Source organism: Salmo trutta, chromosome 15, assembly GCF_901001165.1.
Source record: "Salmo trutta chromosome 15, fSalTru1.1, whole genome shotgun sequence".
Taxonomy (NCBI): Eukaryota; Metazoa; Chordata; class Actinopteri; order Salmoniformes; family Salmonidae; genus Salmo; species Salmo trutta.
Window position 1 is genome coordinate 53,631,522 of NC_042971.1, and position 21,871 is coordinate 53,653,392.

Below are 21,871 nucleotides of genomic sequence, written 5' to 3' on the forward strand. Positions count from 1 at the left end.
CCCTCCTCACACTCCCCATCCTCCAGGCTCCTCCCCTCCTCACACTCCTTCCTCCAGGCTCCTCCCCTCCTCACACTCCTTCCCCCAGGCTCCTCCCCTCCTCACACTCTCCTTCCTCCAGGCTCCTCCCCTCCTCACACTCCCCTTCCTCCAGGCTCCTCCCCTCCTCACACTCTCCTTCCTCCAGGCTCCTCCCCTCCTCACACTCTCCTTCCTCCAGGCTCCTCCCCTCCTCACACTCCCCTTCCTCCAGGCTCCTCCCCTCCTCACACTCTCCTTCCTCCAGGCTCCTCCCCTCCTCACTCCCCATCCTCCAGGCTCCTCCCCTCCTCACACTCTTTTTCCTCCAGGCTCCTCCCCTCCTCACACTCTCCTTCCTCCAGGCTCTTCCCCTCCTCACACTCTCCTTCCTCCAGGCTCCTCCCCTCCTCACACTCTCCTTCCTCCAGGCTCCTCCCCTCCTCACACTATCCTTCCTCCAGGCTCCTCCCCTCCTCACACTCTCCTTCCTCCAGGCTCCTCCCCTCCTCACACTCTCCTTCCTCCAGGCTCCTCCCCTCCTCACACTCTCCTTCCTCCAGGCTCCTCCCCTCCTCACACTCTCCTTCCTCCAGGCTCCTCCCCTCCTCACACTCTCCTTCCTCCAGGCTCCTCCCCTCCTCACACTCTCCTTCCTCCAGGCTCCTCCCCTCCTCACACTCTCCTTCCTCCAGGCTCCTCCCCTCCTCAGACTCTCCTTCCTCCAGGCTCCTCCCCTCCTCAGACTCTCCTTGATCCAGGCTCCTCCCCTCCTCACACTCTCCTTCCTCCAGGCTCCTCCCCTCCTCACACTCTCCTTCCTCCAGGCTCCTCCCCTCCTCACACTCCTTCCTCCACGCTCCTCCCCTCCTCACACTCTCCTTCCTCCAGGCTCCTCCCCTCCTCACACTCCCCTTCCTCCACGCTCCTCCCCTCCTCAGACTCCCCTTCCTCCAGGCTCCTCCCCTCCTCACACTCTCCTTCCTCCAGGCTCCTCCCCTCCTCAGACTCTCCTTCCTCCAGGCTCCTCCCCTCCTCAGACTCCCCTTCCTCCAGGCTCCTCCCCTCCTCAGACTCTCCTTCCTCCAGGCTCCTCCCCTCCTCACACTCTCCTTCCTCCAGGCTCCTCCCCTCCTCACACTCTCCTTCCTCCAGGCTCCTCCCCTCCTCAGACTCTCCTTCCTCCAGGCTCCTCCCCTCCTCAGACTCTCCTTCCTCCAGGCTCGTCCCCTCCTCAGACTCCCCTTCCTCCAGGCTCCTCCCCTCCTCAGACTCTCCTTTCTCCAGGCTCCTCCCCTCCTCACACTCTCCTTCCTCCAGGCTCCTCCCCTCCTCAGACTCTCCTTCCTCCAGGCTCCTCCCCTCCTCAGACTCTCCTTCCTCCAGGCTCGTCCCCTCCTCAGACTCCCCTTCCTCCAGGCTCCTCCCCTCCTCAGACTCTCCTTTCTCCAGGCTCCTCCCCTCCTCAGACTCTCCTTCCTCCAGGCTCCTCCCCTCCTCACACAACACACAATCATTAATGTTGGAACCGTTACACGTCACACAGTCAGATTGACACTCCTCACACTCCTGGGTGTCCTCGTCTCCGTAGAAACCGTTAGGATGCTCTGGCACACACTTCCCCTCTGGGTGGAACAGAGCATACCTTAAAACATTCAAGAACACACCACACACAATAGTACACACACACAATCCTTACCTGATAAGAAGAGGTCGGTCTGACACTAGTAGCATTCATGTTCGTCACAGCTAATACACTTCTCATCACACGGCACACAGGTCATCTCCTCCTCTACGCTGTATGTCTTCGCTGGGCAGTTCTTGTAGTAGCCATCTTGGAATTTAAACCCATGGGAGAGGTTGGTTTGTGTCATCTTCCACACTTACCCATAGCTTTACATATCACACATGAATTAAGAGTTGGGGTCACATTTGGTAATATAAAGGGAGTTTCATTAACATTAAATCCACATAAAGAAACAGAGAAGAGGCCCATCGTGGTAAGAAAATAGCTGTACACTATCTGCTGTTTTATCGCACGTGCAATTATACTTTTTATTCAAACTTTATTTATCAAGGTTAGTTTAAAATGTATATGTAATTTTCAAGAGACACCTGGTCCAAGATAACAGCAGCAGGGAGTGAAAAAATAAAACTGTGTTTGTTGTTTGAAGTAACTTCTTGGTTGTTGTAATATCGCAAACGGAGGTGACAGTTTCACCGTTACAGATTTCAGCTTTAAGATTAAGAATATTTTTTGTAACATTTTCATTCCTATTTACTTGTAAAAGCTGTCAGTGCAGGATAGGCAATGCCTGGGGTTATCTGAGGAACACACTCAGACATCCTCTCATCCTACTTCTCTCCCCATGGCCCTCAACAACCGTGCTCAAACTGTTAGATAGGAGTTCAGGAAAGGTTCACATGGGATAGACTAACTTACACAGTACTTCTTACAGCCCTCCTCACAGGCCAAACAGTCATCCCAATCTGGATCCTCCCCTCACCTTCAAGAGAGAGAGGGGAGAGAGGTGTGTGTGTGTGGGGGGGGGGGTGCAGAGAGAGTGAGAGAATCAGACAGACAGTAAGTATTTCACTGTTAGTCCACCTGTCGTTTACGAAGCATGTGATGAATACGATTCGTTTTGATTTGACAGACAGACATACAGAGATAGAGAGAGAGCAACACAGACAGATGGGAAAAGGGGTATTACGATTATCTATGGAGACAGAAATGCTTTTCTTTTTCATGTTCATACGTTATGCAGAAAAAGGCATTATATAATAACAACATCAAACATCACAACATTCTGTCTCTGTCTGTCACCTTCTACACACTAGTCGATTGCAGACTCCATCAGTGATGTAGTAGGAGGAGTTACAGCGCAGTCAGCGGTCCATGTTGAATCTGAGGGAAACAAATAGGCAGGCAGGCAGGCAGGCAGGCAGGCAGGCAGGCAGGCAGGCAGGCAGATTACACAAATTAGTCTGTTACAGTAAAAAATAATTTTGTTAGTGGTATAAATGCGATCAATCAATCAAATGCATTTATAAACCTCTTTTTACATCAGCCGATGTCACAAAGTGCTATACAGAAACCCAGCCTAAAACCCCAAACAGCAAGCAACGCAGATGTAGAAGCACGGTGTCTTTGTTTGTCCCAGAGCCAGAGCACATGTCAGTTTGAATGACAGCTGTCCTTTGCCCACACCAGTGTCACAGCTGGTGCAGTTGGCAGGCCCTCCATCCAGGACCTTGGCACAGGTGTGGTCACACAGGTGGGACTGCCTATCAGACTGGTACTTCCCCTGGGCACACAGAGACCCTCATCCAGAGACCTGAGACAATGAGTCAACAGCACCTAACTATTAAACTACATTTGCTTCCGATACTTCACTTTACTTGTGCTTGTGACAAACAACACTTGAAACTCTTAAAAAGTGCAATCTGGAACTTTCATTGCCTGTAAAAAGCGCTGGACCTTTTTGTTTATCCTCTTGGACAATTGTGTTTTTGTTTTTCCTATTGTTACCAAAAGGGAATGGAAAGTTACCAGAATGCACTTTTTATATGTAAAAAGAAGTGTCTCAGACAGGATAACACAGGAAGAGAGCAACAGAGGTCAGAGAGGAACATAATATTACATCACCATTTTACATCCATGGCTGAACTGTACAGTATGTCACTTCAATGAACCTAGAGGGGCTACAGCTGATACAGTCCTCACCATCGACTTACCTAGAGGGGCTACAGATGATACAGTCCTCACCATAGACTTACCTAGAGGGGCTACAGCTGATACAGTCGTCACCATAGACTTACCTAGAGAGGCTACAGCTGATAAAGTCCTCAGCATAGACTTACCTAGAGGGGCTACAGATGATACAGCTCTCCATAGACTTACCTAGAAGGGCTACAGATAATACAGTCCTCATCATAGACTTACCTAGAGAGGCTACAGCTGATACAGTCCTCACCATAGACTCACCTAGAGGGGTGTCTTCTGTCTTTGGGCCTGTACACTTCAGACACGTGGCGTCACATGCATGGCACTTCCCATGGCTTTCCTGGTACTTTTCTACATGGAAAACACAAAGGCACTGAGTTCCCTGAATTCCTATCAGAACTTGTAGTCATGGCAAATAATAGTCAAATATTGGACCACCATCTTATTACGTTTGCAATCGCAACAAATAATTTGCTTAGACCCCAACCAAGGATTATCAAAAGCCGCGCTACAAATTTGAGGACAACCCAAAGATTCCATTGATGCCCTTTCAGACTCCCTTCCCTTACCCAAGGACGTCGAAGTACAAAAATCTGTTAACCACCTAACTGAGGATCTAAACTTAACCTTGCGTAATGCCCCAGATGCAGTCACACCGCTAAACTCCCCCCAAAAATAGCTGTATTCGAATACTCATACTAACCGTACTAACCGCACCATTTTGACGTAAATTGAGTACGTACTATTCTTATTGGTCATAGTATGGATATAGTTAGTATGCCAAAAGTTCCCGGATGTCGTACTAAATGCGCCAAAATACAAAGTATACAAGCAGTGGACACTATTTCCGTGCTTTTAGGGCCCATAATGCAATTCTTCAGAAAATGGCTGTGGCTTCACAACGTTTTCAGATTTGAAGAAAATTGTGGAAAATATGCAGCTGATGTCTGACTAGAGGGGATACAAATTCATTGCTTTAACTAATTATGACAAATGTTAAGAAAAGATTGAGCAATGTAATAAAGTAATAACTTTTCAAATAAGTTACGTTACACGTTATGTTGGCTGTCAATTTGTTAGCTACGCCTCCAACTCAATCATTAAGTTTGCAGACGACACAAAAGTAGTAGGCCTGATTACCAACAATGACGAGACAGCCTACAGGGAGGAGGTGAGGGCCCTGGGAGAGTGGAGCCATGAAAATAACCTCTCCCTCAACAAAACAAGGAACTGATCGTGAACTTCATGAGACAGCAGAGACAGCATGCCCCCATCCACTTCGACAGAGCCGCAGTGGAGAAGGTGAAAAGCTTCAAGTTCCTTGGCGTACACATCACTGACAATCTGAAATGGTCCACCTACATAGAAAATGTGGTGAAGAAGGCCCCTCAGGAGGCTGAAGAAATTTGGCTTGGCCCCTAGACCCACAAACTTTTACAAATGCACCATTGAGAGCATCCTTTCGGGCTGTCTCACCGCCTGGTACACAACTGCACCGGCCTCAACCGCAGGGCTCTCCAGAGGGTGGTGCGGTCTGCCCAACGCATCACCGGGGGCACACTGCCTGCTCTCCAGGACACCTACACCACCCAATGTCACAGGAAGGCCAAAAAGGACAAGGACAACAACCACCCGAGCCACAGCCTGTTCACCCCGCTATCATCCAGAAGGCGAGGTCAGTACATGTGCATCAAAGCTGGGACCGAGAGACTGAAAAACTGCTTCTACCTCTAGGCCATCAGACTGTTAAATAGCCATCACTAGATGGCTTCCACCCAGTACTATGCCCTGAACTTAGTCACTGTCACTAGCCGGCAACCACCCGGTTACTCAATACTTCACCTTAGAGGCTGCTGCCCTATGTACATAGACATGGAATCACTGGTCACTTTAATAATGGAACACTAGTCACTTTAATAATGTTTACATACTGTTTTACTCATTTTATATGTATATACTGTATTTTAGTCAATACCATCCTATTCAACTATTGCTCTATATACACTATTCTATCCTACGTATTCTACAGATATACTAAATATTATATATATATATATATATATATATATATATATATATATATATATATATATATATACTGTATTTTTCCAGACTCCGACATTGCTTGTCATAATATTCTATATTTCTTAATTCCATTATTTTACTTTTAGATCTGTGTGTATTGTTGTGAATTGTTAGATATTACTGCTAAATACGTGTATGCGACCTATAAAATTTTATTTGAGCTGGATAGAGAGAGAGAGAGAGAAAGAGAGAGAGAGAGAGAGAGAGAGAGAGAGAGAGGGATTGAGAGCGAGAGAGAGAGAGAGGGATGGAGAGAGAGGAGAGGCAGAGAGAGAGGGAGCTAGAGAGAGCAACCATTATCTTGGCTCAGTGTTCCGACCCAGAGCACACACTCCAAAATGATATGACAAAGATAGGAGTTTGTTTTGTTTGCAATAGATTTAGAATCTCTGCGAGTGTGTGAATTAGTATTCTCTGTGGCTGAGATGGAGAATCACTGTGTACGGAGTTGAAATGCATGAGTTGGTAATTCAGGCGTCATCAGAGGGATCGGTTGTGCCTGGTTTGCGTTCCGTACAGATGTTCGCAGAGGTGCATCTCAAGCAGTTTCCACTGCACTTCTTGCACACATTCACATCTGTGGGGAAAACACAACAATAGAAGCGTTCATATCTGCTAAATATAAGTAAATGCATTGTTCATTAAGCATGTATTCAGTAGAGACATCATCTTGTTTTTTACAATACAGCATAATATCATTAAAAAACTGCCTACGCATTATTCTCTACCCCTCCCAAGTCACCAGGATCCCAAAATGGGACCACAATAGGGACATACAATGGAGATATAATGGCCTCCCTACACTACTGGTGGGAGGAGACCTGTCTTCATCTCTCAGCCTCACAACATAGGGGGCAAGTCTGAAATCGCCTTCTATTCCTTATACAGTGCCCTATTTTGGACCAGAACTCTATGAGACTCTAGCCAAAAGTAGTGCACTACTTAGGCAATAGGGTCTCATTCGGAATGCATCCCGGGACATACCGTGGTCCAGGTAGTAGTTGTTGCCACAGCTGACCGCGCAGCCATTGGTTCCCATGGTCAGATGGTGTCAAAAAGGGTTCTCCTATGGGGATAGCCGAATAACCTTTTTGGAACCCTGGTCACTGTGACTGCCCGTGTAGCTCTCACAGGAAGAGAAGTACTTCTTACAGCGGCGTCTGTCACACCAGAACCCTGCCAGGCATGCAGACACACACATCCTATAAGAGAAAAAAAACATGCCTCGTTGGTTGGTTGGATGATGTTGCATTACTAGGATTGTCTCCACATGGGACATATACTGAATATTCCATCCTACAGATTTCAAAGCCGCAGAGCTGCGCGGTATATTGTGAGATATGGATAAGAAAATATGACAACAATATGGATTAAAAAAATAGGGCTACAAAAGAGAGGTTGCGGTGTGAGGAATTGAAAAGCTACTCCTTAAACACATAGAACTCTGATACAGGCTACAATTAGTAGTTGGATTCCGTTTGCTTGGCTATAAAAGGGTGTGATAATTGTGTGTTGTCTTGTACCAGAGTTGTTCTGTGACAGCGGGTAATGTATTCCTCAGTGAGGTCACCACCATCAGTTGGCAGCTCTGCTGAGCGGACTTGCTCACGCCGCAGGGAGTATGTGTTCTCTGAGGTGCCATAAAGCACTAAAGAACACTCAATTTCCCTGTGGACAAGAGATTTAATAAACTATAGTTTTTCCTGATCACATGACCTGACCAGGATCAACTAGGGCCCTGAGTTTTTCCTGGCATGGTCACATGATCAGGAAATACCCCAGGACCCTACTCATGAATTGCATTATTTGATATCTAGTGTACTTCTTGTGGTATTGAATGGTGGTAAAAGTATAGCTTGGCAGACCTGATTCACTGTTGTCCTTCTGTTGAGAGGTAGTATCCAGGATCTCCAGACTCCATTCTCCTGCTGCTTTCTCCTCCCAGCAGTGAGTGGTCCCAGCCTTCAGTAGAGTGGTCAAGAGGCCTGGACCAAAACACAACCATGGTGTAATACACTAAGTGTACAAAATATTAAGAACACCGGCTCTTTCCATGACATAGACTAACCAGGTGAATCCAGGTGAAAGCTATGATCCCTTACTGATGTCACTTGTTAAATCCACATCAATCAGTGTAGATGAAGGGGAGGAGACAGGTTAAGGAAGGACTGTTAAGCCTTGAGACAATTTAGACATGGATTGTGTATGTGTGCCATTCAGAGGGTGAATGGGCAGGACTGTAACGTAGACTGAGGCCAGTACCAGGAAGTGAGGTTGACTGTGACCCCCAGCTTCTTCATGAAAGCCTTCCATACACGTGATGTGAATTGGGGGCTACGATTGGAGACGATATCCTCCGGGAAGGCCATAGTGCTGAAAGACATGCTGGAACAGTGCCTCAGCGACCTGGAGAGCGGTAGGTAGACCAGAGAGAGGGATGAAACGTCATGATTTAGAAAATCTTTCCACTATCATCAAAATTGTGGTAAAACCAACAGAAGAGGCGAGATCAGTGACAAAGTCAATCGACAGATGAGACCAGGGATGCTGAGGCACGGGAACGAGTTTCCCTGCTGGAGCGTTCCGGGGGTATTTGGATTGGGCACATACAGAACAGGAATTGACATAATGAGTGACTTCCTGCACCAAGGTGGGCTACCAGTACTTTCCAGATGGACTAAACAGCTGGTGAGCAATGTCTAATTTTAAGGTAGTCTCTAGGTATTGCTCGCCTGAGGTAGAGTACCTCATGATAAGCTGTAGACCACATTATCTACCAAGAGAGGTTTCATCCATATTTTTCATAGCCGTCTTTTTACCACCACAAACCGACGCTGGCATGAAGACCGCCCTCAACGAGCTGTATAAGGCCATAAGCAAACAAGAAAATGCTTATCCAGAAGCGGCACTCCTAGTGGCCGGGGTCTTTAATGCAGGCAAACTTAAATCCGTTTGACCTAATTTCTATGTCACGTGCAACCAGAGGGAAAAAACTCTAGACCACCTTTACTCCACACACAGAGATGCTTACAAAGTTCTCCATCGCCCTCCATTTGGCAAATCTGACCATAATTACATCCTCCTGATTCCTGCTTACAAGCAAAAACTAAAGCGGTAAGTACCAGTGACTCACTCAATACTGAAGTGGTCAGATGACGCTGATGCTACGCTACAGGACTTTTTTGCTAGCACCGACTACAAAATATTCTGGGATTCATCCGATGGCATTGAGGAGTTCATCACATCAGTCACTGGATTCATCAATAAGTGCATCGATGACGTCGTCCCCACAGCGACCTTACGCACTTATCCCAACCTGAAGCAATTGATTACAGCCAACATCCGCACCGAGCTAAAGGCTAGAGCTACTGCTTTCAAGGAGCGGGACAATAATCCGGATGCTTATATGAAATCCTGCTCTGCCCTCTGACGAAACATCAAACAGGCAAAGCATCAATACAGGACTATGAAGTAGGATTTAATCAGGACAGATTAAATCCTACTTCACCGGCTGTGACTCTCGTCAGATGTGTCAGGGCTTGCAAACTATTACGGACAACAAAGGGAAACCCAGCCGTGAGCTGCCCAGTAACGCGAGCCTACCAGATGGGCTAAATGCCTTTTATGCTCGCTTCGAGGCAAGCAACACTGAAGCATGCATGAGAGCAACAGCTGTTCCTGACGACTGTGTGATTACGCTCTCCGTAGCCGATGTGAGCAAGACCTTCAAACAGGTCAACATTCACAAGGCCGCAGGGCCAGACGGATTACCAGGACGTGAACTCAGAGCATGTGTGGACCAACTGGCAACTGTCTTCACTGACATTTTCAACCTCTCCCTGAAATAATAGTAATACCTACATGTTTCAAGCAGACCACCATAGTCTCTGTGCCCAAGAAAGTGAAGGTAACCTGCCTAAATGACTACCGGCCAGTAGCACTCACACCGGTAGCCATGAAGTGCTTTGAAAGGCTGGTCATGGCTCACATCAATACAATCATCCCAGAAAACCTAGACCCACTCCAATAGATCCACAGATGACACAATCGCACTCCACACTACCCTTTCCCACCTGGACAAAAGGAACACCTATGTGAGAATGCTTTTCATTGACTACAACTCCGTAGCGTTCTACACCGTAGTGCCCACAAAGCTCATCACTAAGCTAAGGACCCTGGGACTAAACACCTCCCTCTGCAACTGGATCCTGGACTTCCTGACGGGCTGCCCCCAGGTGGTAAGGGTAGGAAACAACACATCTGTCACGCTGATCCTCAACATGTGGGACCCTCAGGGATGTGTGCTTAGTCCCCTCCTGTACTCCCTATTCACCTACGACTGCATGGCCAAGCACGACTCCAGCACCATCATTAAGTTTGCTGACGACACAACAGTGGTAGGCCTGACCACCGACAACGATGAGACAGCCTATAGGGAGGAGGTCAGAGACCTGGCAGTGTGGTGCAAGGACAACAACATCTCCCTCAACGTGAGCAAGACAAAGGAGATGATCGTGGACAACGGGAAAAGGAGGCCCGAACACTCCCCTGTTCACATCGATGGACTGTAGTGGAGCGGGTCGAGCTTTTCAAGTTCCTTGGTGTCCACATCACCAACAAACTATCATGGTCCAAACACACAAAAGGAAGTTGTGAAGAGGGCACAACAAGACCTTTCCCCCCTCAGGAGACTGAAAAGATTTGGCATGGGTCCCCAGATCCTCAAAGCATTCTACAGCTGCATCATCGAGAGCATCCTGACCGGTTGCATCACTGCCTGGTATGGTAACTGCTCGGCATCTGACCGTAAGGCACTACAAAGGGTAATGTGTACCGCCCAGTACATCACTGGGGCCAAGCATCCTGCCATCCAGGACCTATATACTAGGTGGTGTCAAAAAATTGTCAAAGACTCCAGTAACCCAAGTCAGACTGTTCTCTCTGCTACCACAATACAAGTGGTACCGGAGTACCAAGTCTAGGTCCAAAAGGATCCTTAAGAGCTTCAACCCCCAAGCAATAAGACTGCTGAACAATTAATCAAATGGGCACCGGGAATATTTGCATTGACCTCCCCCCCTATGTTTTTTCACACTACTGATACTCGCTACTGATTTTCTATGCATAGTCACTTTACCCTTACCTACATGTACAAATTACCTAGACTAACCTGTACCCCTAACCTGTAGTTTATTTTGTAAATATTTTCTTAACACTATTTTCTTAACTGCATTGTTGGTTAAGGGCTTGTGAGTAAGCATTTCATGGTAAGATCTACTACACCTGTTGTATTCGGCGCATGTGACAAATAAAATTAGATTTGATTTGAATGGTGCGGGTAATACATGGATGTCCAGTGACAACAGCTGTGTGCACCCAGGTCAATAACCGATCCCATATCCCCGTGGGAACATAGATGCTCTCAGGAGGACAGGTGGCAGGTGCGGTTCCCTCTCCAGGGCCTTGTGAATGTCCACATCTATGTCCCAGAGCACGAGGGCTATGACTCAGGTCAATTACCGATCCCATATCCCCGTGGGAACATAGATGCGCTCAGGAGGACAGGTGGCAGGTGCGGGTTCCCTCTCCAGGGCCTTGCGAATGTCCACATGTCCCAGAGCACGGGGGCTACGACTCGAGAGGGTGGGATTATGGGTGCACTCAAGACAGGAACCTCTCCCGAATCGTAGAGACGGAACAGGGCATCAGCTTTGATGTTTTTTTAACCTGGGCGATATGTCAGCGTGAAATCGAATCTGGTGAATAAAAGGGCCTACCTGGCTTGGTGCGGGTTCAGTCGCCTCGCTGTCCATATGTACTCCAAGTTCTGATGGTCGGTGAGGATGAGAAATGGCTCCTGGGCGCCCTCCAGCCAGTATCTCCACTCCTCTAATGCCAACTTCACCGCCAGGAGCTCCCGATCGCCAACATCATAGTTTGTCTCTGCAAGAGACAGCTTTTTCGAGTAATATGCACATGGATACAATTTCTGTGGATTACCTTGACGTTGGGACAGAACAGCCCCCACACCTACTTCTGAAGCGTCCACCAACACCATGAAGGGCAGCGAAGGATCTGGATGTTTAAGCAATGGGTGGAGGTGAAACAACCCTTTAGTAGGCGGAAGGCTTCGTTGGATGAGCACGTGGCTGTCCCTCTGCTCCTGTGGACCCTGGGTAGAACATATTGGACACCGTTGAAACTGGTGCCCCTCCTGTATGCAATAAGGACAGAGCCCCAGCTGTCTACGAGGGCGTCGCTCAGCCGCGGAGAGACATGTGGACCCCACCTCCATGGGTTCAGGCTCTGACTCGGAATGATCAACGGAGGAGGGAGAGAGGCGATGGGGGTACCAATGCCCCCGAAGAAGGTTATCCAGACGGATGGCCATTGTGATTACTGGCTCGCTGGGTCGATTTGTGATAGAGAATCCTCCCCTGTTTGGTGATGATGCCTCTTGAGTAATGTTGAAAGAACGCGGGGGACCTCATCCGTAGCCGTCCCCAAATGAGCCAGCTGGTCATGGTGTTGATGAAGGAGGTGTCCCTGTTCGCCGACCATCTGGGAGATGTCTTGGTTAACTGCTGCTTCCATTTGTTGAGGTAGTATTCTGTAACGTAGACGCAAGGATTGAGGAAGCAGGTGCAGATAGTGAGTTTAATAATTACGAACATGGAGCGATACAAACCAAGAGAAGCGTCTGATATAGAAACATAAACAATTATACCTGATGACTGATAACAAAAGAGTGCTATATAAAGGGTAAGTAATCAAGGGAGTAATAAAGTCCAGGTATGACTGATGATGAGTCTCAAAAGATTTACGTGCGTTTGAACAGGGCGCACCGGTTTGTGTAAAGAACTGCAATGCTGCTGGGTTTTTCATGCTCAACAGTTTCCCGTGTGTATCAAGAATTCTCCCCCACCCAAAGGGCATCCAGCCTACTTGACACAACTGTGGGAAACATTGGAGTCAACATGGGCCAGCATCCCTGTGAACGCTTTTGAAACCTTGTAGAGTCCATGCCCCGACGAATTGAGGCTGTTCTGAGGGCAAAAGGTGGGGGTGCAACTCAATATTAAGAAAGTGTTCTTAATGTTTTGTACACTCAGATCCTACATATAGTGCCATTATGACCAGGACCAAAATGCAACCATTGCATGATATACTGCCACTGTGACCCAAACCAAGATTCAACATAGGCCTTGGTACACTGTCACTTCTGGATTCTTTCCAAATACAAACTTTGTCAGTACGTTTTCATACCCAATGTCATCCGATGTCCACATGAGTCCACGTCCCATGCCATCTGTTGTGTGATTCTACATTTCCTATTCATTTGGCATTGAGGGATGTTTCTGGCTTCTACAGCAGATGGCATGGGACATGGACCACGTTTTAGGTAAGAAAAAATCGGACAGACTAATTTCGAAGTAACTATCACTTTAACTCACTCAGCACATCAGCCAGTTAGTATCATCAAAATATATTTAGAGTTTGTTATGAGTGGGTGGAGTGACCATACTACAGTATAATACCCTTTTCGCACTAATATGCCAACCTGAACCCTATTGTGTTGGCTCAGATAGTCCCTTTTCACATTGTCGTTTTCACGGTTCCAGCAACTATGAGTGGATGTGTAACCAAGACAGCTCAGTACAGTTCAGCTCGGTTTGGCCCATACGTGTGAAATGAGTGACCTGGAGAGGAGAGGTCACCTCTGTGACTCTGGGTGATAGTGACTTGGATGACGACGTGCTCCAGATAGACAACGTGCTGCAGGGGATGGCTGGAGCAGCCAGTGGAGTCATACACAGACCTCATCACAAGGCCTGAAGAAATAGTTGTGTTATATGAGAAAGAAAGAGTGCGAGAGGGGAGGGAGAGAGAGAGAGAGGGGGAGAGAGGGAGAAAGAGAGAGGGGGCAGAGAGAGAGAGGGGGGAGAGAGGAAGAGAAATAGGGGAGAGAGAGATAGAGAGAGGGGAGAGAGAGATGTGAGAGAAGGGGGAAAGAAAGAGACAGGGGGATGGGGAGAGAGAGATGGGGAGAGGGGAGAGAGCGAGGGTGGGGGGGAAGGGAGGGAGAGAGGGGGATGGAGAGAGAGAGAGAGGGAGATGAGAGAGCGAGAGGGGGAGGGGAGAGAGCGAGAGGGGAGAAGGGAGAGAAAGGGGGATGAGAGAGAGAGATGGTGCTTAATAATTATCTGTGGAGATGGATATGCTTCAGAGAAAATAGAGGATTTTATCTATGATGGGTAGCAGCCAGTCCCATTCCTGCTGTGTTGGATGGAAGCCTCTTCACACACATGCTGGGAGAGGACCAGTCTCCATCGCTCAGCCTTCTTCACCGTATTCTCTGCATTCAACAGCCCAAATTCATACAGGTTACTCACGACCAATGAATGAATGAATGAATGAATGAACGGATGAATTAATTAATGATTGTATGGATGGAAGGATGGAAGGATGGAAGTGTGGAGGAAAAATGTATAGTCTGGAGACAGCCTTGAATTGTACATCTTGTCACATACAATCATTGGTTCCTGTAGGTGCTGGGTAGAGATATGAAGGGGAGACGGTCATACCTTTTCCTCAGAACGTTTGGCAGAACGCCCAGAATATGTTCTATAAGTTAAGATAGGATACGGTGCCAGACACATGCAGGAACAAACCCTATGAACAATGCCTATGTAGCTTGTCTGTGTAAGCAGTTTATAAAATAACTAACGGGACTGCCCCGGCAGAGCTCACTTCAGACCGGTACTTTATGCATCTAAGTTTGACTGGGCCCTCTCCAGCTTGCAGTTAATAAAGAATGATTCATTTAAGATTGACTTCAGGTGTCTCTGGTGGTAATTTCCACGACAGAAGGATGCATGGATGGAAGGATGCATGGATGGAAGGAAGGAAGAATGCATGGAAGGAAGGATGGAAGGAAGGATGGAAGGATGCATGGATGGAAGGAAGGATGTATGGAAGGAAGGAAGAACGAATACACAAACGAACCAATAGACTCAATCAATGAAGCAATTAGTGAGCCAACCAGATAGGAAAGCCTAAATGTGGTTGTTTGTCATTTGTTGTGTAGTGTTACAGTCATGGTTGTTCCTTTTTACATCAAGTCATTCTATGTTTCCTTGAATGTTAATAGAAAATGACAATAAAAATATAAATGAAAGAAAGCCCCTCTACGGGCCACGGTGGCAGTATTGAGAATTTTGAAAAAAATATGTGCCCATTTTTAACTGCCTCCTACACCAACTCAGAAGCTAGGATATGCATTTTCTAAAACAGTTTGAATGGTGTCTGTAAGTATAACAAAACTCATATTGCAGGCAAAAACCTGAGAAAAATAGATTTAAAAAAAATGAGAATTTTGTGGCTGTACTATTTAGTGTCATTGTTTATTAGATACCATAGTGAGAAAGGATTCAGTTCGCAACTCCTACGGCTTCCACTAGATGTCAGCGATCTTTATAAAGTTGTTTGAAGCTTCTATGATTAACAGGGAGCAAATTAGAATGCATTGAAGTTGACGTCCGTGGGATGTCGTCACTTCCATTATGGCCTGCACCTGCGCAATCATGAGACACGAGACATTTTTAAAAAACGTTTTTCTAGACACAGGTGAAGTCGGGTTGAAACATTACTGATGTTTCACGTTAAAAATGGCTCTAAAGATTGATGCTAAACAACGTTTGACATGTTTGAACAAACATAAATAGATTATTTTTGTAACTTTTTTAACTTTTTGCCGTGACTTCACACACCCCCCCCGCGCTACTTTTTAGTAGCCACCGAAGCGCTAACAACATGGAACAACTTGGAGTTATTTGGACATCAATTATGAACTTTGTCAAAAGAAACCACATTTGTTGTGGACCTGGAATTCCTGGAACTGCCAATGGATGAAGATAATCAAAGGTAATGGATTATTGACAATAGTATTATTGATATTACATGGTTACAAGATGATGCTAAGCTAATTAGGCTAGCTTATTGTTCTTAGCACAGCACCCGGTTTATTGCAACTTGTGATTTCCCAGTAAAGTTATTTTGAAATCTGGCAAGACAGTATCATTTACGAAATGTTAAACTATAATTATTTGAATGACAATATTATAATTTACCAATGTTTTCGAATAGTAATTTTGAAAATTGTAACGTTGTTCACCGGAAGCATTTCAGAGAAGAAAAAAATCAGAATTTCACCGCTACTGTAAAATGCGGTTTTTGGATATAAATATGAACTTGATGGAACAAAAAATGCATGTATTGTATAACATAATGTCCTAGGAGTGTCATCTGATGGAGATTGTCAAAGGTTGGTGCATAATTTTAGCTGGTTTCTGCTTTTGGTGACGCCTGACCTTGAATTGAAAATGGATGTTTGTACTTTTGTGGCTATGTACTGTCCTAACATAATCTAACTTTATGCTTTTGCCGTAAAGCCTCTTTGAAAATCTAACAATGTGGTTAGATTAAGGAGATGTTTATCTTTTAAATGGTGTAAAATAGTTGATTGTTTGAGAAATTGAAATTATTAGATTTTTGATGTTTTGAATTTCCAGCCTTGCTAGCAATCCCGTCTCAGGGTTCATTGCTAACCCGTGGCCTCAACAGGTTTTAAGTGCTCTGTGGCTAAGTGTTAAAGGAACAACAACTACATTTTTGGTTTGCACAGAGTATGGGGAACAAATTCAATCAAACCAGATACCCTTGTATCCAGCTCCGTTGTAGTGCCAGTCATGGGCGGTCTGGTGACTGGCCTGTGACGTTCTGACAATAATGTGCTGCACATCCCTCCAGGTCAGCAGTGGGCTGGATCAGGGTCACACATACAAGACTGTATAGCATATTATAATGTCGTAATACTAAAATAATATTCTCAGTACATTATAAATAGAGCCAGGAGTTTCTCTGACAATGAAATATTTGCAGCCCAAGTTTTAGCCTATAACTAGGGCCTGTAACTATAGGGCCTGTAACTAGGGTTTGTAGCTAGGGTCTGTAACTATAGGGCCTGTAACTACAGGGCCTGTAACTATAGTGCCTGTAACTATAGGGCCTGTTACTATGGTCTGTAACTATAGGGCCTGTAACTATAGGGCCTGTAACTAGGGTTTGTAGCTAGGATTTGTAACTATAGGGCCTGTAACTACAGGGCCTGTAACTATAGGGCCTGTAACTAGGGTTTGTAGCTAGGGTCTGTAACTATAGGGCCTGTAACTACAGGGCCTGTAACTATAGGGCCTGTAACTATAGGGCCTGTTACTATGGTCTGTAACTATAGGGCCTGTAACTAGGGTTTGTAGCTAGGGTTTGTAACTATAGGGCTTGTAACTACAGGGCCTGTAACTATAGGGCCTGTAACTATAGGGCCTGTTACTATGGTCTGTAACTATAGGGCCTGTAACTATAGGGCCTGTGACTAGGGTTTGTAGCTAGGGTCTGTAACTATAGGGCCTGTAACTATAGGGCCTGTAACTACAGGGCCTGTAACTATAGGGCCTGTAACTATAGGGCCTGTTACTATGGTCTGTAACTATAGGGCCTGTAACTATAAGGCCTGTAACTATAGGGCCTGTAACTATAGGGCCTGTAAATAGGGCCTGTAACTATAGGGCCTGTAACTATAGGGCCTGTAACTAGGGCCTGTAACTATAGGGCCTGTAACTATAGGGCCTGTAACTATAGGTCCTGTAACTATAGGGCCTGTAACTATAGGGCCTGTAACTAGGGCCTGTAACTATAGGGCCTGTAACTCTAGGGCCTGTAACTATAGGGTCTGTAACTATAGGGCCTGTAACTATAGGGCCTGTAACTATAGGGTCTGTAACTATAGGGCCTGTAACTATAGGGCCTGTAACTATAGGGCCTGTAACTAGGGTCTGTAACTATAGGGCCTGTAACTATAGGGTCTGTAACTATAGGGCCTGTAACTATAGGGCCTGTGACTATAGGGCCTGTAACTAGGGCCTGTAACTATAGGGCCTGTGTGACTATAAAATCAAATAGTTTACTATGAAGATGCCTAAAAATTGCTTCTCCAATAAAAATCCCTGATTACGCTCGCCACTCGTAGGCGATGTCATCGGGACTAATGGTCATGTCGTGCCGAACTGCGCATGCATGAAACTCGAGAAAATCAACAACAAAGGAAAAAAAATCACTTCTCTCATTAGCTGTGTTTGAATACTCATACTAACCGCACTAACCATACTATTTGTGATGTGAATTGAGTATATAGTATGCTTATTGGTCATAGTATGGGTATAGTTAGTATGCCAAAAGTTCCCGGATGTCGTACTAAAATCACCAAAATACAAAGTATACAAGCAGTACTTTTAGGGCCCATTGTCATGTACGTCATAAAAAGTGGACCAAAACGCAGCGGGTATATGAATACTCATCTTCTTTTATTAGAAGGAAACCAAAACAAAAACAACGACGAAAAGCAGTCCTGTAAAGCTACACAGCTATACATGGAACAACTACCCACAAAACCCATGGAAAAACACCCCTACTAAATTGGACCTTCAATTAGAGGCAACGAGGAACAGCTGCCTCCAATTGAAGGTCAACCCAATAAACTAAACATAGAAATAGAAGAACTAGAACAAACATAGAAATATATTAATATAGAACATAACCCCAAAAAAACCGAAACACACAAAACAAACACACCCTTGCCACGTCCTGACCAACTACAATAACAAAATGACCCCTTTTCTGGTCAGGACGTGACACCCATAAGGCAATTCTTCAGCAAATGGGCGTGGCTTCACAACGTTTTCAAATTTGAGGAGAATATACAGCCGAAGTCCGTTGAGAGCGGATACAAATTCATTGCTTTAACAAATTACAACAAATGTTAAGAAAACGTTGATCAATGTAATAAAGTAATGACTTTTCAAATAAGTTATGTTACACATTATGTTGGCTAATAATTTGTTAGCTACACTATCCTTATGAACCGCATGCATTGCAGCAGTTTGTACCGGTATGTTAGCTAGTTACCTAACGTTAGTTAGCTACTAATACATCAAACTTGCCAGGCGGTATATTAACTACCTGCTATCAAACTAACTACCCAACGTTTATTGACTTGATTATTCACATCATTCTTAGCTAAGTGGTATAGGCGTTGTGCATTTCAATAGACATTGTTAATTCTGGCTATCCACTCCGATTTCAGAGCACTCTGAATGCTGCGAGAGTGAAAGGCTCTGAATTTACCAATGGACAATCCTGACAAAGCTCTGGATTTACGAAGTGTATAGTATGTAGTATGTACTCATAGTATGTAGTATATACTCATTAAGTATGTAGTATACAGTATGTTAATATGGGTATGCGAACACAGCTATTGACTTGTCAAATCTGCTTCTCAACGCATTCCCAGAGGTATTGTGATGTTGGGCCTTTGGGTTTAGAAACGCTATCATAAAATGTCACAGTAGATGTGTTATTATGTTGGCCTTATAACCTGTTATGGATAGGGGGCAGTATTTTCACGGCTGGATAAAAAACGCACCCGATTTAATCTGATTATTACTCCTGCCCAGAAACTAAAATATGCATATAATTATTAGCTTTGGATAGAAAACACTCCAAAGTTTCTAAAACTGTTTGAATGGTGTCTGTGAGTATAACAGAACTCATTTGGCAGGCCAAAACATGAGAAGATTCTGTTCAGGAAGTACCCTGTCTGACCATTTCTTGCCCTTCTTTATTATCTCTATCCATTACAAAGGATCTCTGCTGTTACGTGACACTTCCTACGGCTTCCATGGGCTCTCAGAGCCCGGGAAAAAACTGAATGACGTAATTCAAAGCCCTGGCTGAAACACACGAGCGCTTTTGCTAAGTGGTCTATCAGCGGACAAAGGGATTCATGCTCGTGCACGATACGACACCATGATTTTATTCTATCGTCTCTGAACGGATTCAACGACTCCCGGTCGGAATATTATCGCTTTTTTACGAGAAAATTTTAAACAGCGGTTGACATGCTTCGAAGTACGGTAATGAAATATTTAGAAATCTTTTGTCACGAAATGCGCCATGCGCATGACCCTTATTTACCATTGGGATAGTGTCTTGAACGCACGAACAAAACGCCGCTGTTGGAACATAACTATGGATTATTTTGGACTAAACCAACATTTGTTATTGAAGTAGAAGTCCTGGGAGTGCATTCTGGTAATCAAACTTTTCTAATAGTAAACCGGAGTTTGGTGAAGGCTAAACTTGCTGGGTGTCTAAATAGCTAGCCCTGTGATACCGGGCTATCTACTGAGAATATTGTAAAATGTGCTTTCACCGAAAAGTTATTTTAAAATCGGACATATCGAGTGCATAGAGGAGTTCTGTATCTATAATTCTTAAAATAATTGTTATGTTTTTTGTGAACGTTTATTGTGAGTAATTTAGTAAATTCACCGGAGGTTTGCGGGGGGTATGCTAGTTCTGAACGTCACATGCTAATGTAAAAAAGCTGGTTTTTGATATAAATATGAACTTGATTGAACAAAACATGCATGCATTGTATAACATAATGTCCTAGGGTTGTCATCTGATGAAGATCATCAAAGGTTAGTGCTGCATTTAGCTGTGGTTTTGTTTTTTGTGACATTATATGCTAGCTTGAAAAATGGGTGTCTAATTATTTCTGGCTGGGTACTCTGCTGACATAATCTAATGTTTTGCTTTCGCTGTAAAGCCTTTTTGAAATCGGACAGTGTGGTTAGATTAACGAGAGTCTTGTCTTTAAAATGCTGTAAAATAGTCATATGTTTGAAAAATTGAAGTTTTTGGATTTTAGAGGAGTTTGTATTTCGCGCCACGCCCATCATTGGATATTGGAGCAGGTGTTCCGCTAGCGGAACGTCTAGATGTAAGACGATAACATCCTATTGGGCTTTAAAGATACACTTTAACATTCAGCTCATCTACTTTCCTGTGACAACTACAAACACATTGTGTCAAGAAGCGAAACAAAAAACAAACTGATATATTCGTCTAATCCTTTCATTTTACAAACAAGCTCTGCAGCTGAAAGGAACTGAGGTGAAAGTTACAGACATCACCTAACATGTTGTGAATGTTTTATATCATTGTCATATGCAGCTATTGTATAGCATGATTCTGTCACGGTTGTCGTAAGGAGAGGACCAAAATGCAGCAGGGAAGTGTATACTCATCTTCTTTATTTCGGACAAAGAAGGAAAAAACAAAATAAACACGTATACAAAAACACAAACGAACTAGACAGTCTTGTCATGCACACACAGCAAAACAAGAAACAATCTCCCACAAACACTAAACCAAACACATACCCATATATAGGACTCTCAATCAGAGGCAACTAGAAAACACCTGCCTCCAATTGAGAGTCGAACCCCAATTAACGAGACATAGATATACAACTAACCAGAAAGAACATAGAAATACTAACACAGAACATAACCCCAAAACCCGGAACTAACTAACCAAACACCCTGCTAAATAAACCACATAAACAAAATACCCTCTGCCACGTCCTGACCAAACTACAATTACAAATAATCCCTAATACTGGTCAGGACGTGATATTACCCCCCCCCCCCCCCCCCCAAAGGTGCCAACCCCGGATGCACCTCCATGAAAAACATAAATCCCCCAAAACAAAAACAAAAAAATCCCCCTAAACAAAAAGGGAGGGAAGGGAGGGTGGCTGCCGTCACGGACGGCACTTGTGCTACACCCCCCCTCCCCAACCCACCTAAACTGGAGGTGGTTCTGGCTCCAGTCTTCTACCCTTTAGACTGTAGGGAGACTCGCTTGGTTCCGGGTCGTAGACAGACTCCTTCGGTTCCGAGCTGTAGGCAGACTCACACAGTTCAAAGTTATATTTATCCTCACTCGGTTCCGGATCACAGACAGACTCACTCGGTTCTGGATCGCTGACAGACTCACTCGGTTCCGGATCATAGACAGTCTCACTCGGTTCCGGATCGTAGACAGACTCACTCGGTTCAGGATCGCAGACAGACTCAC

The 21,871-nt window shown here is 45.2% G+C and overlaps 1 protein-coding gene across 1 annotated transcript in view; it reads right to left on the minus strand.

The window, feature by feature from the left end:
* Positions 1-6,896: 6,896 nt before the first annotated feature.
* LOC115148338 (proprotein convertase subtilisin/kexin type 6-like) overlaps positions 6,897-21,871 on the minus strand; it is a 29,314-nt gene continuing 14,339 nt past the window's right edge. Inside the window, exons 5-10 of the mRNA XM_029690259.1 lie at positions 13,549-13,662; positions 11,608-11,773; positions 11,351-11,464; positions 8,169-8,236; positions 7,696-7,815; positions 6,897-7,006 (exon numbers count right to left, since the gene is read on the minus strand). Coding sequence (XP_029546119.1) covers positions 6,897-7,006; positions 7,696-7,815; positions 8,169-8,236; positions 11,351-11,464; positions 11,608-11,773; positions 13,549-13,662 — 692 coding nt within the window. The remainder of the gene's footprint in view (positions 7,007-7,695; positions 7,816-8,168; positions 8,237-11,350; positions 11,465-11,607; positions 11,774-13,548; positions 13,663-21,871) is intronic.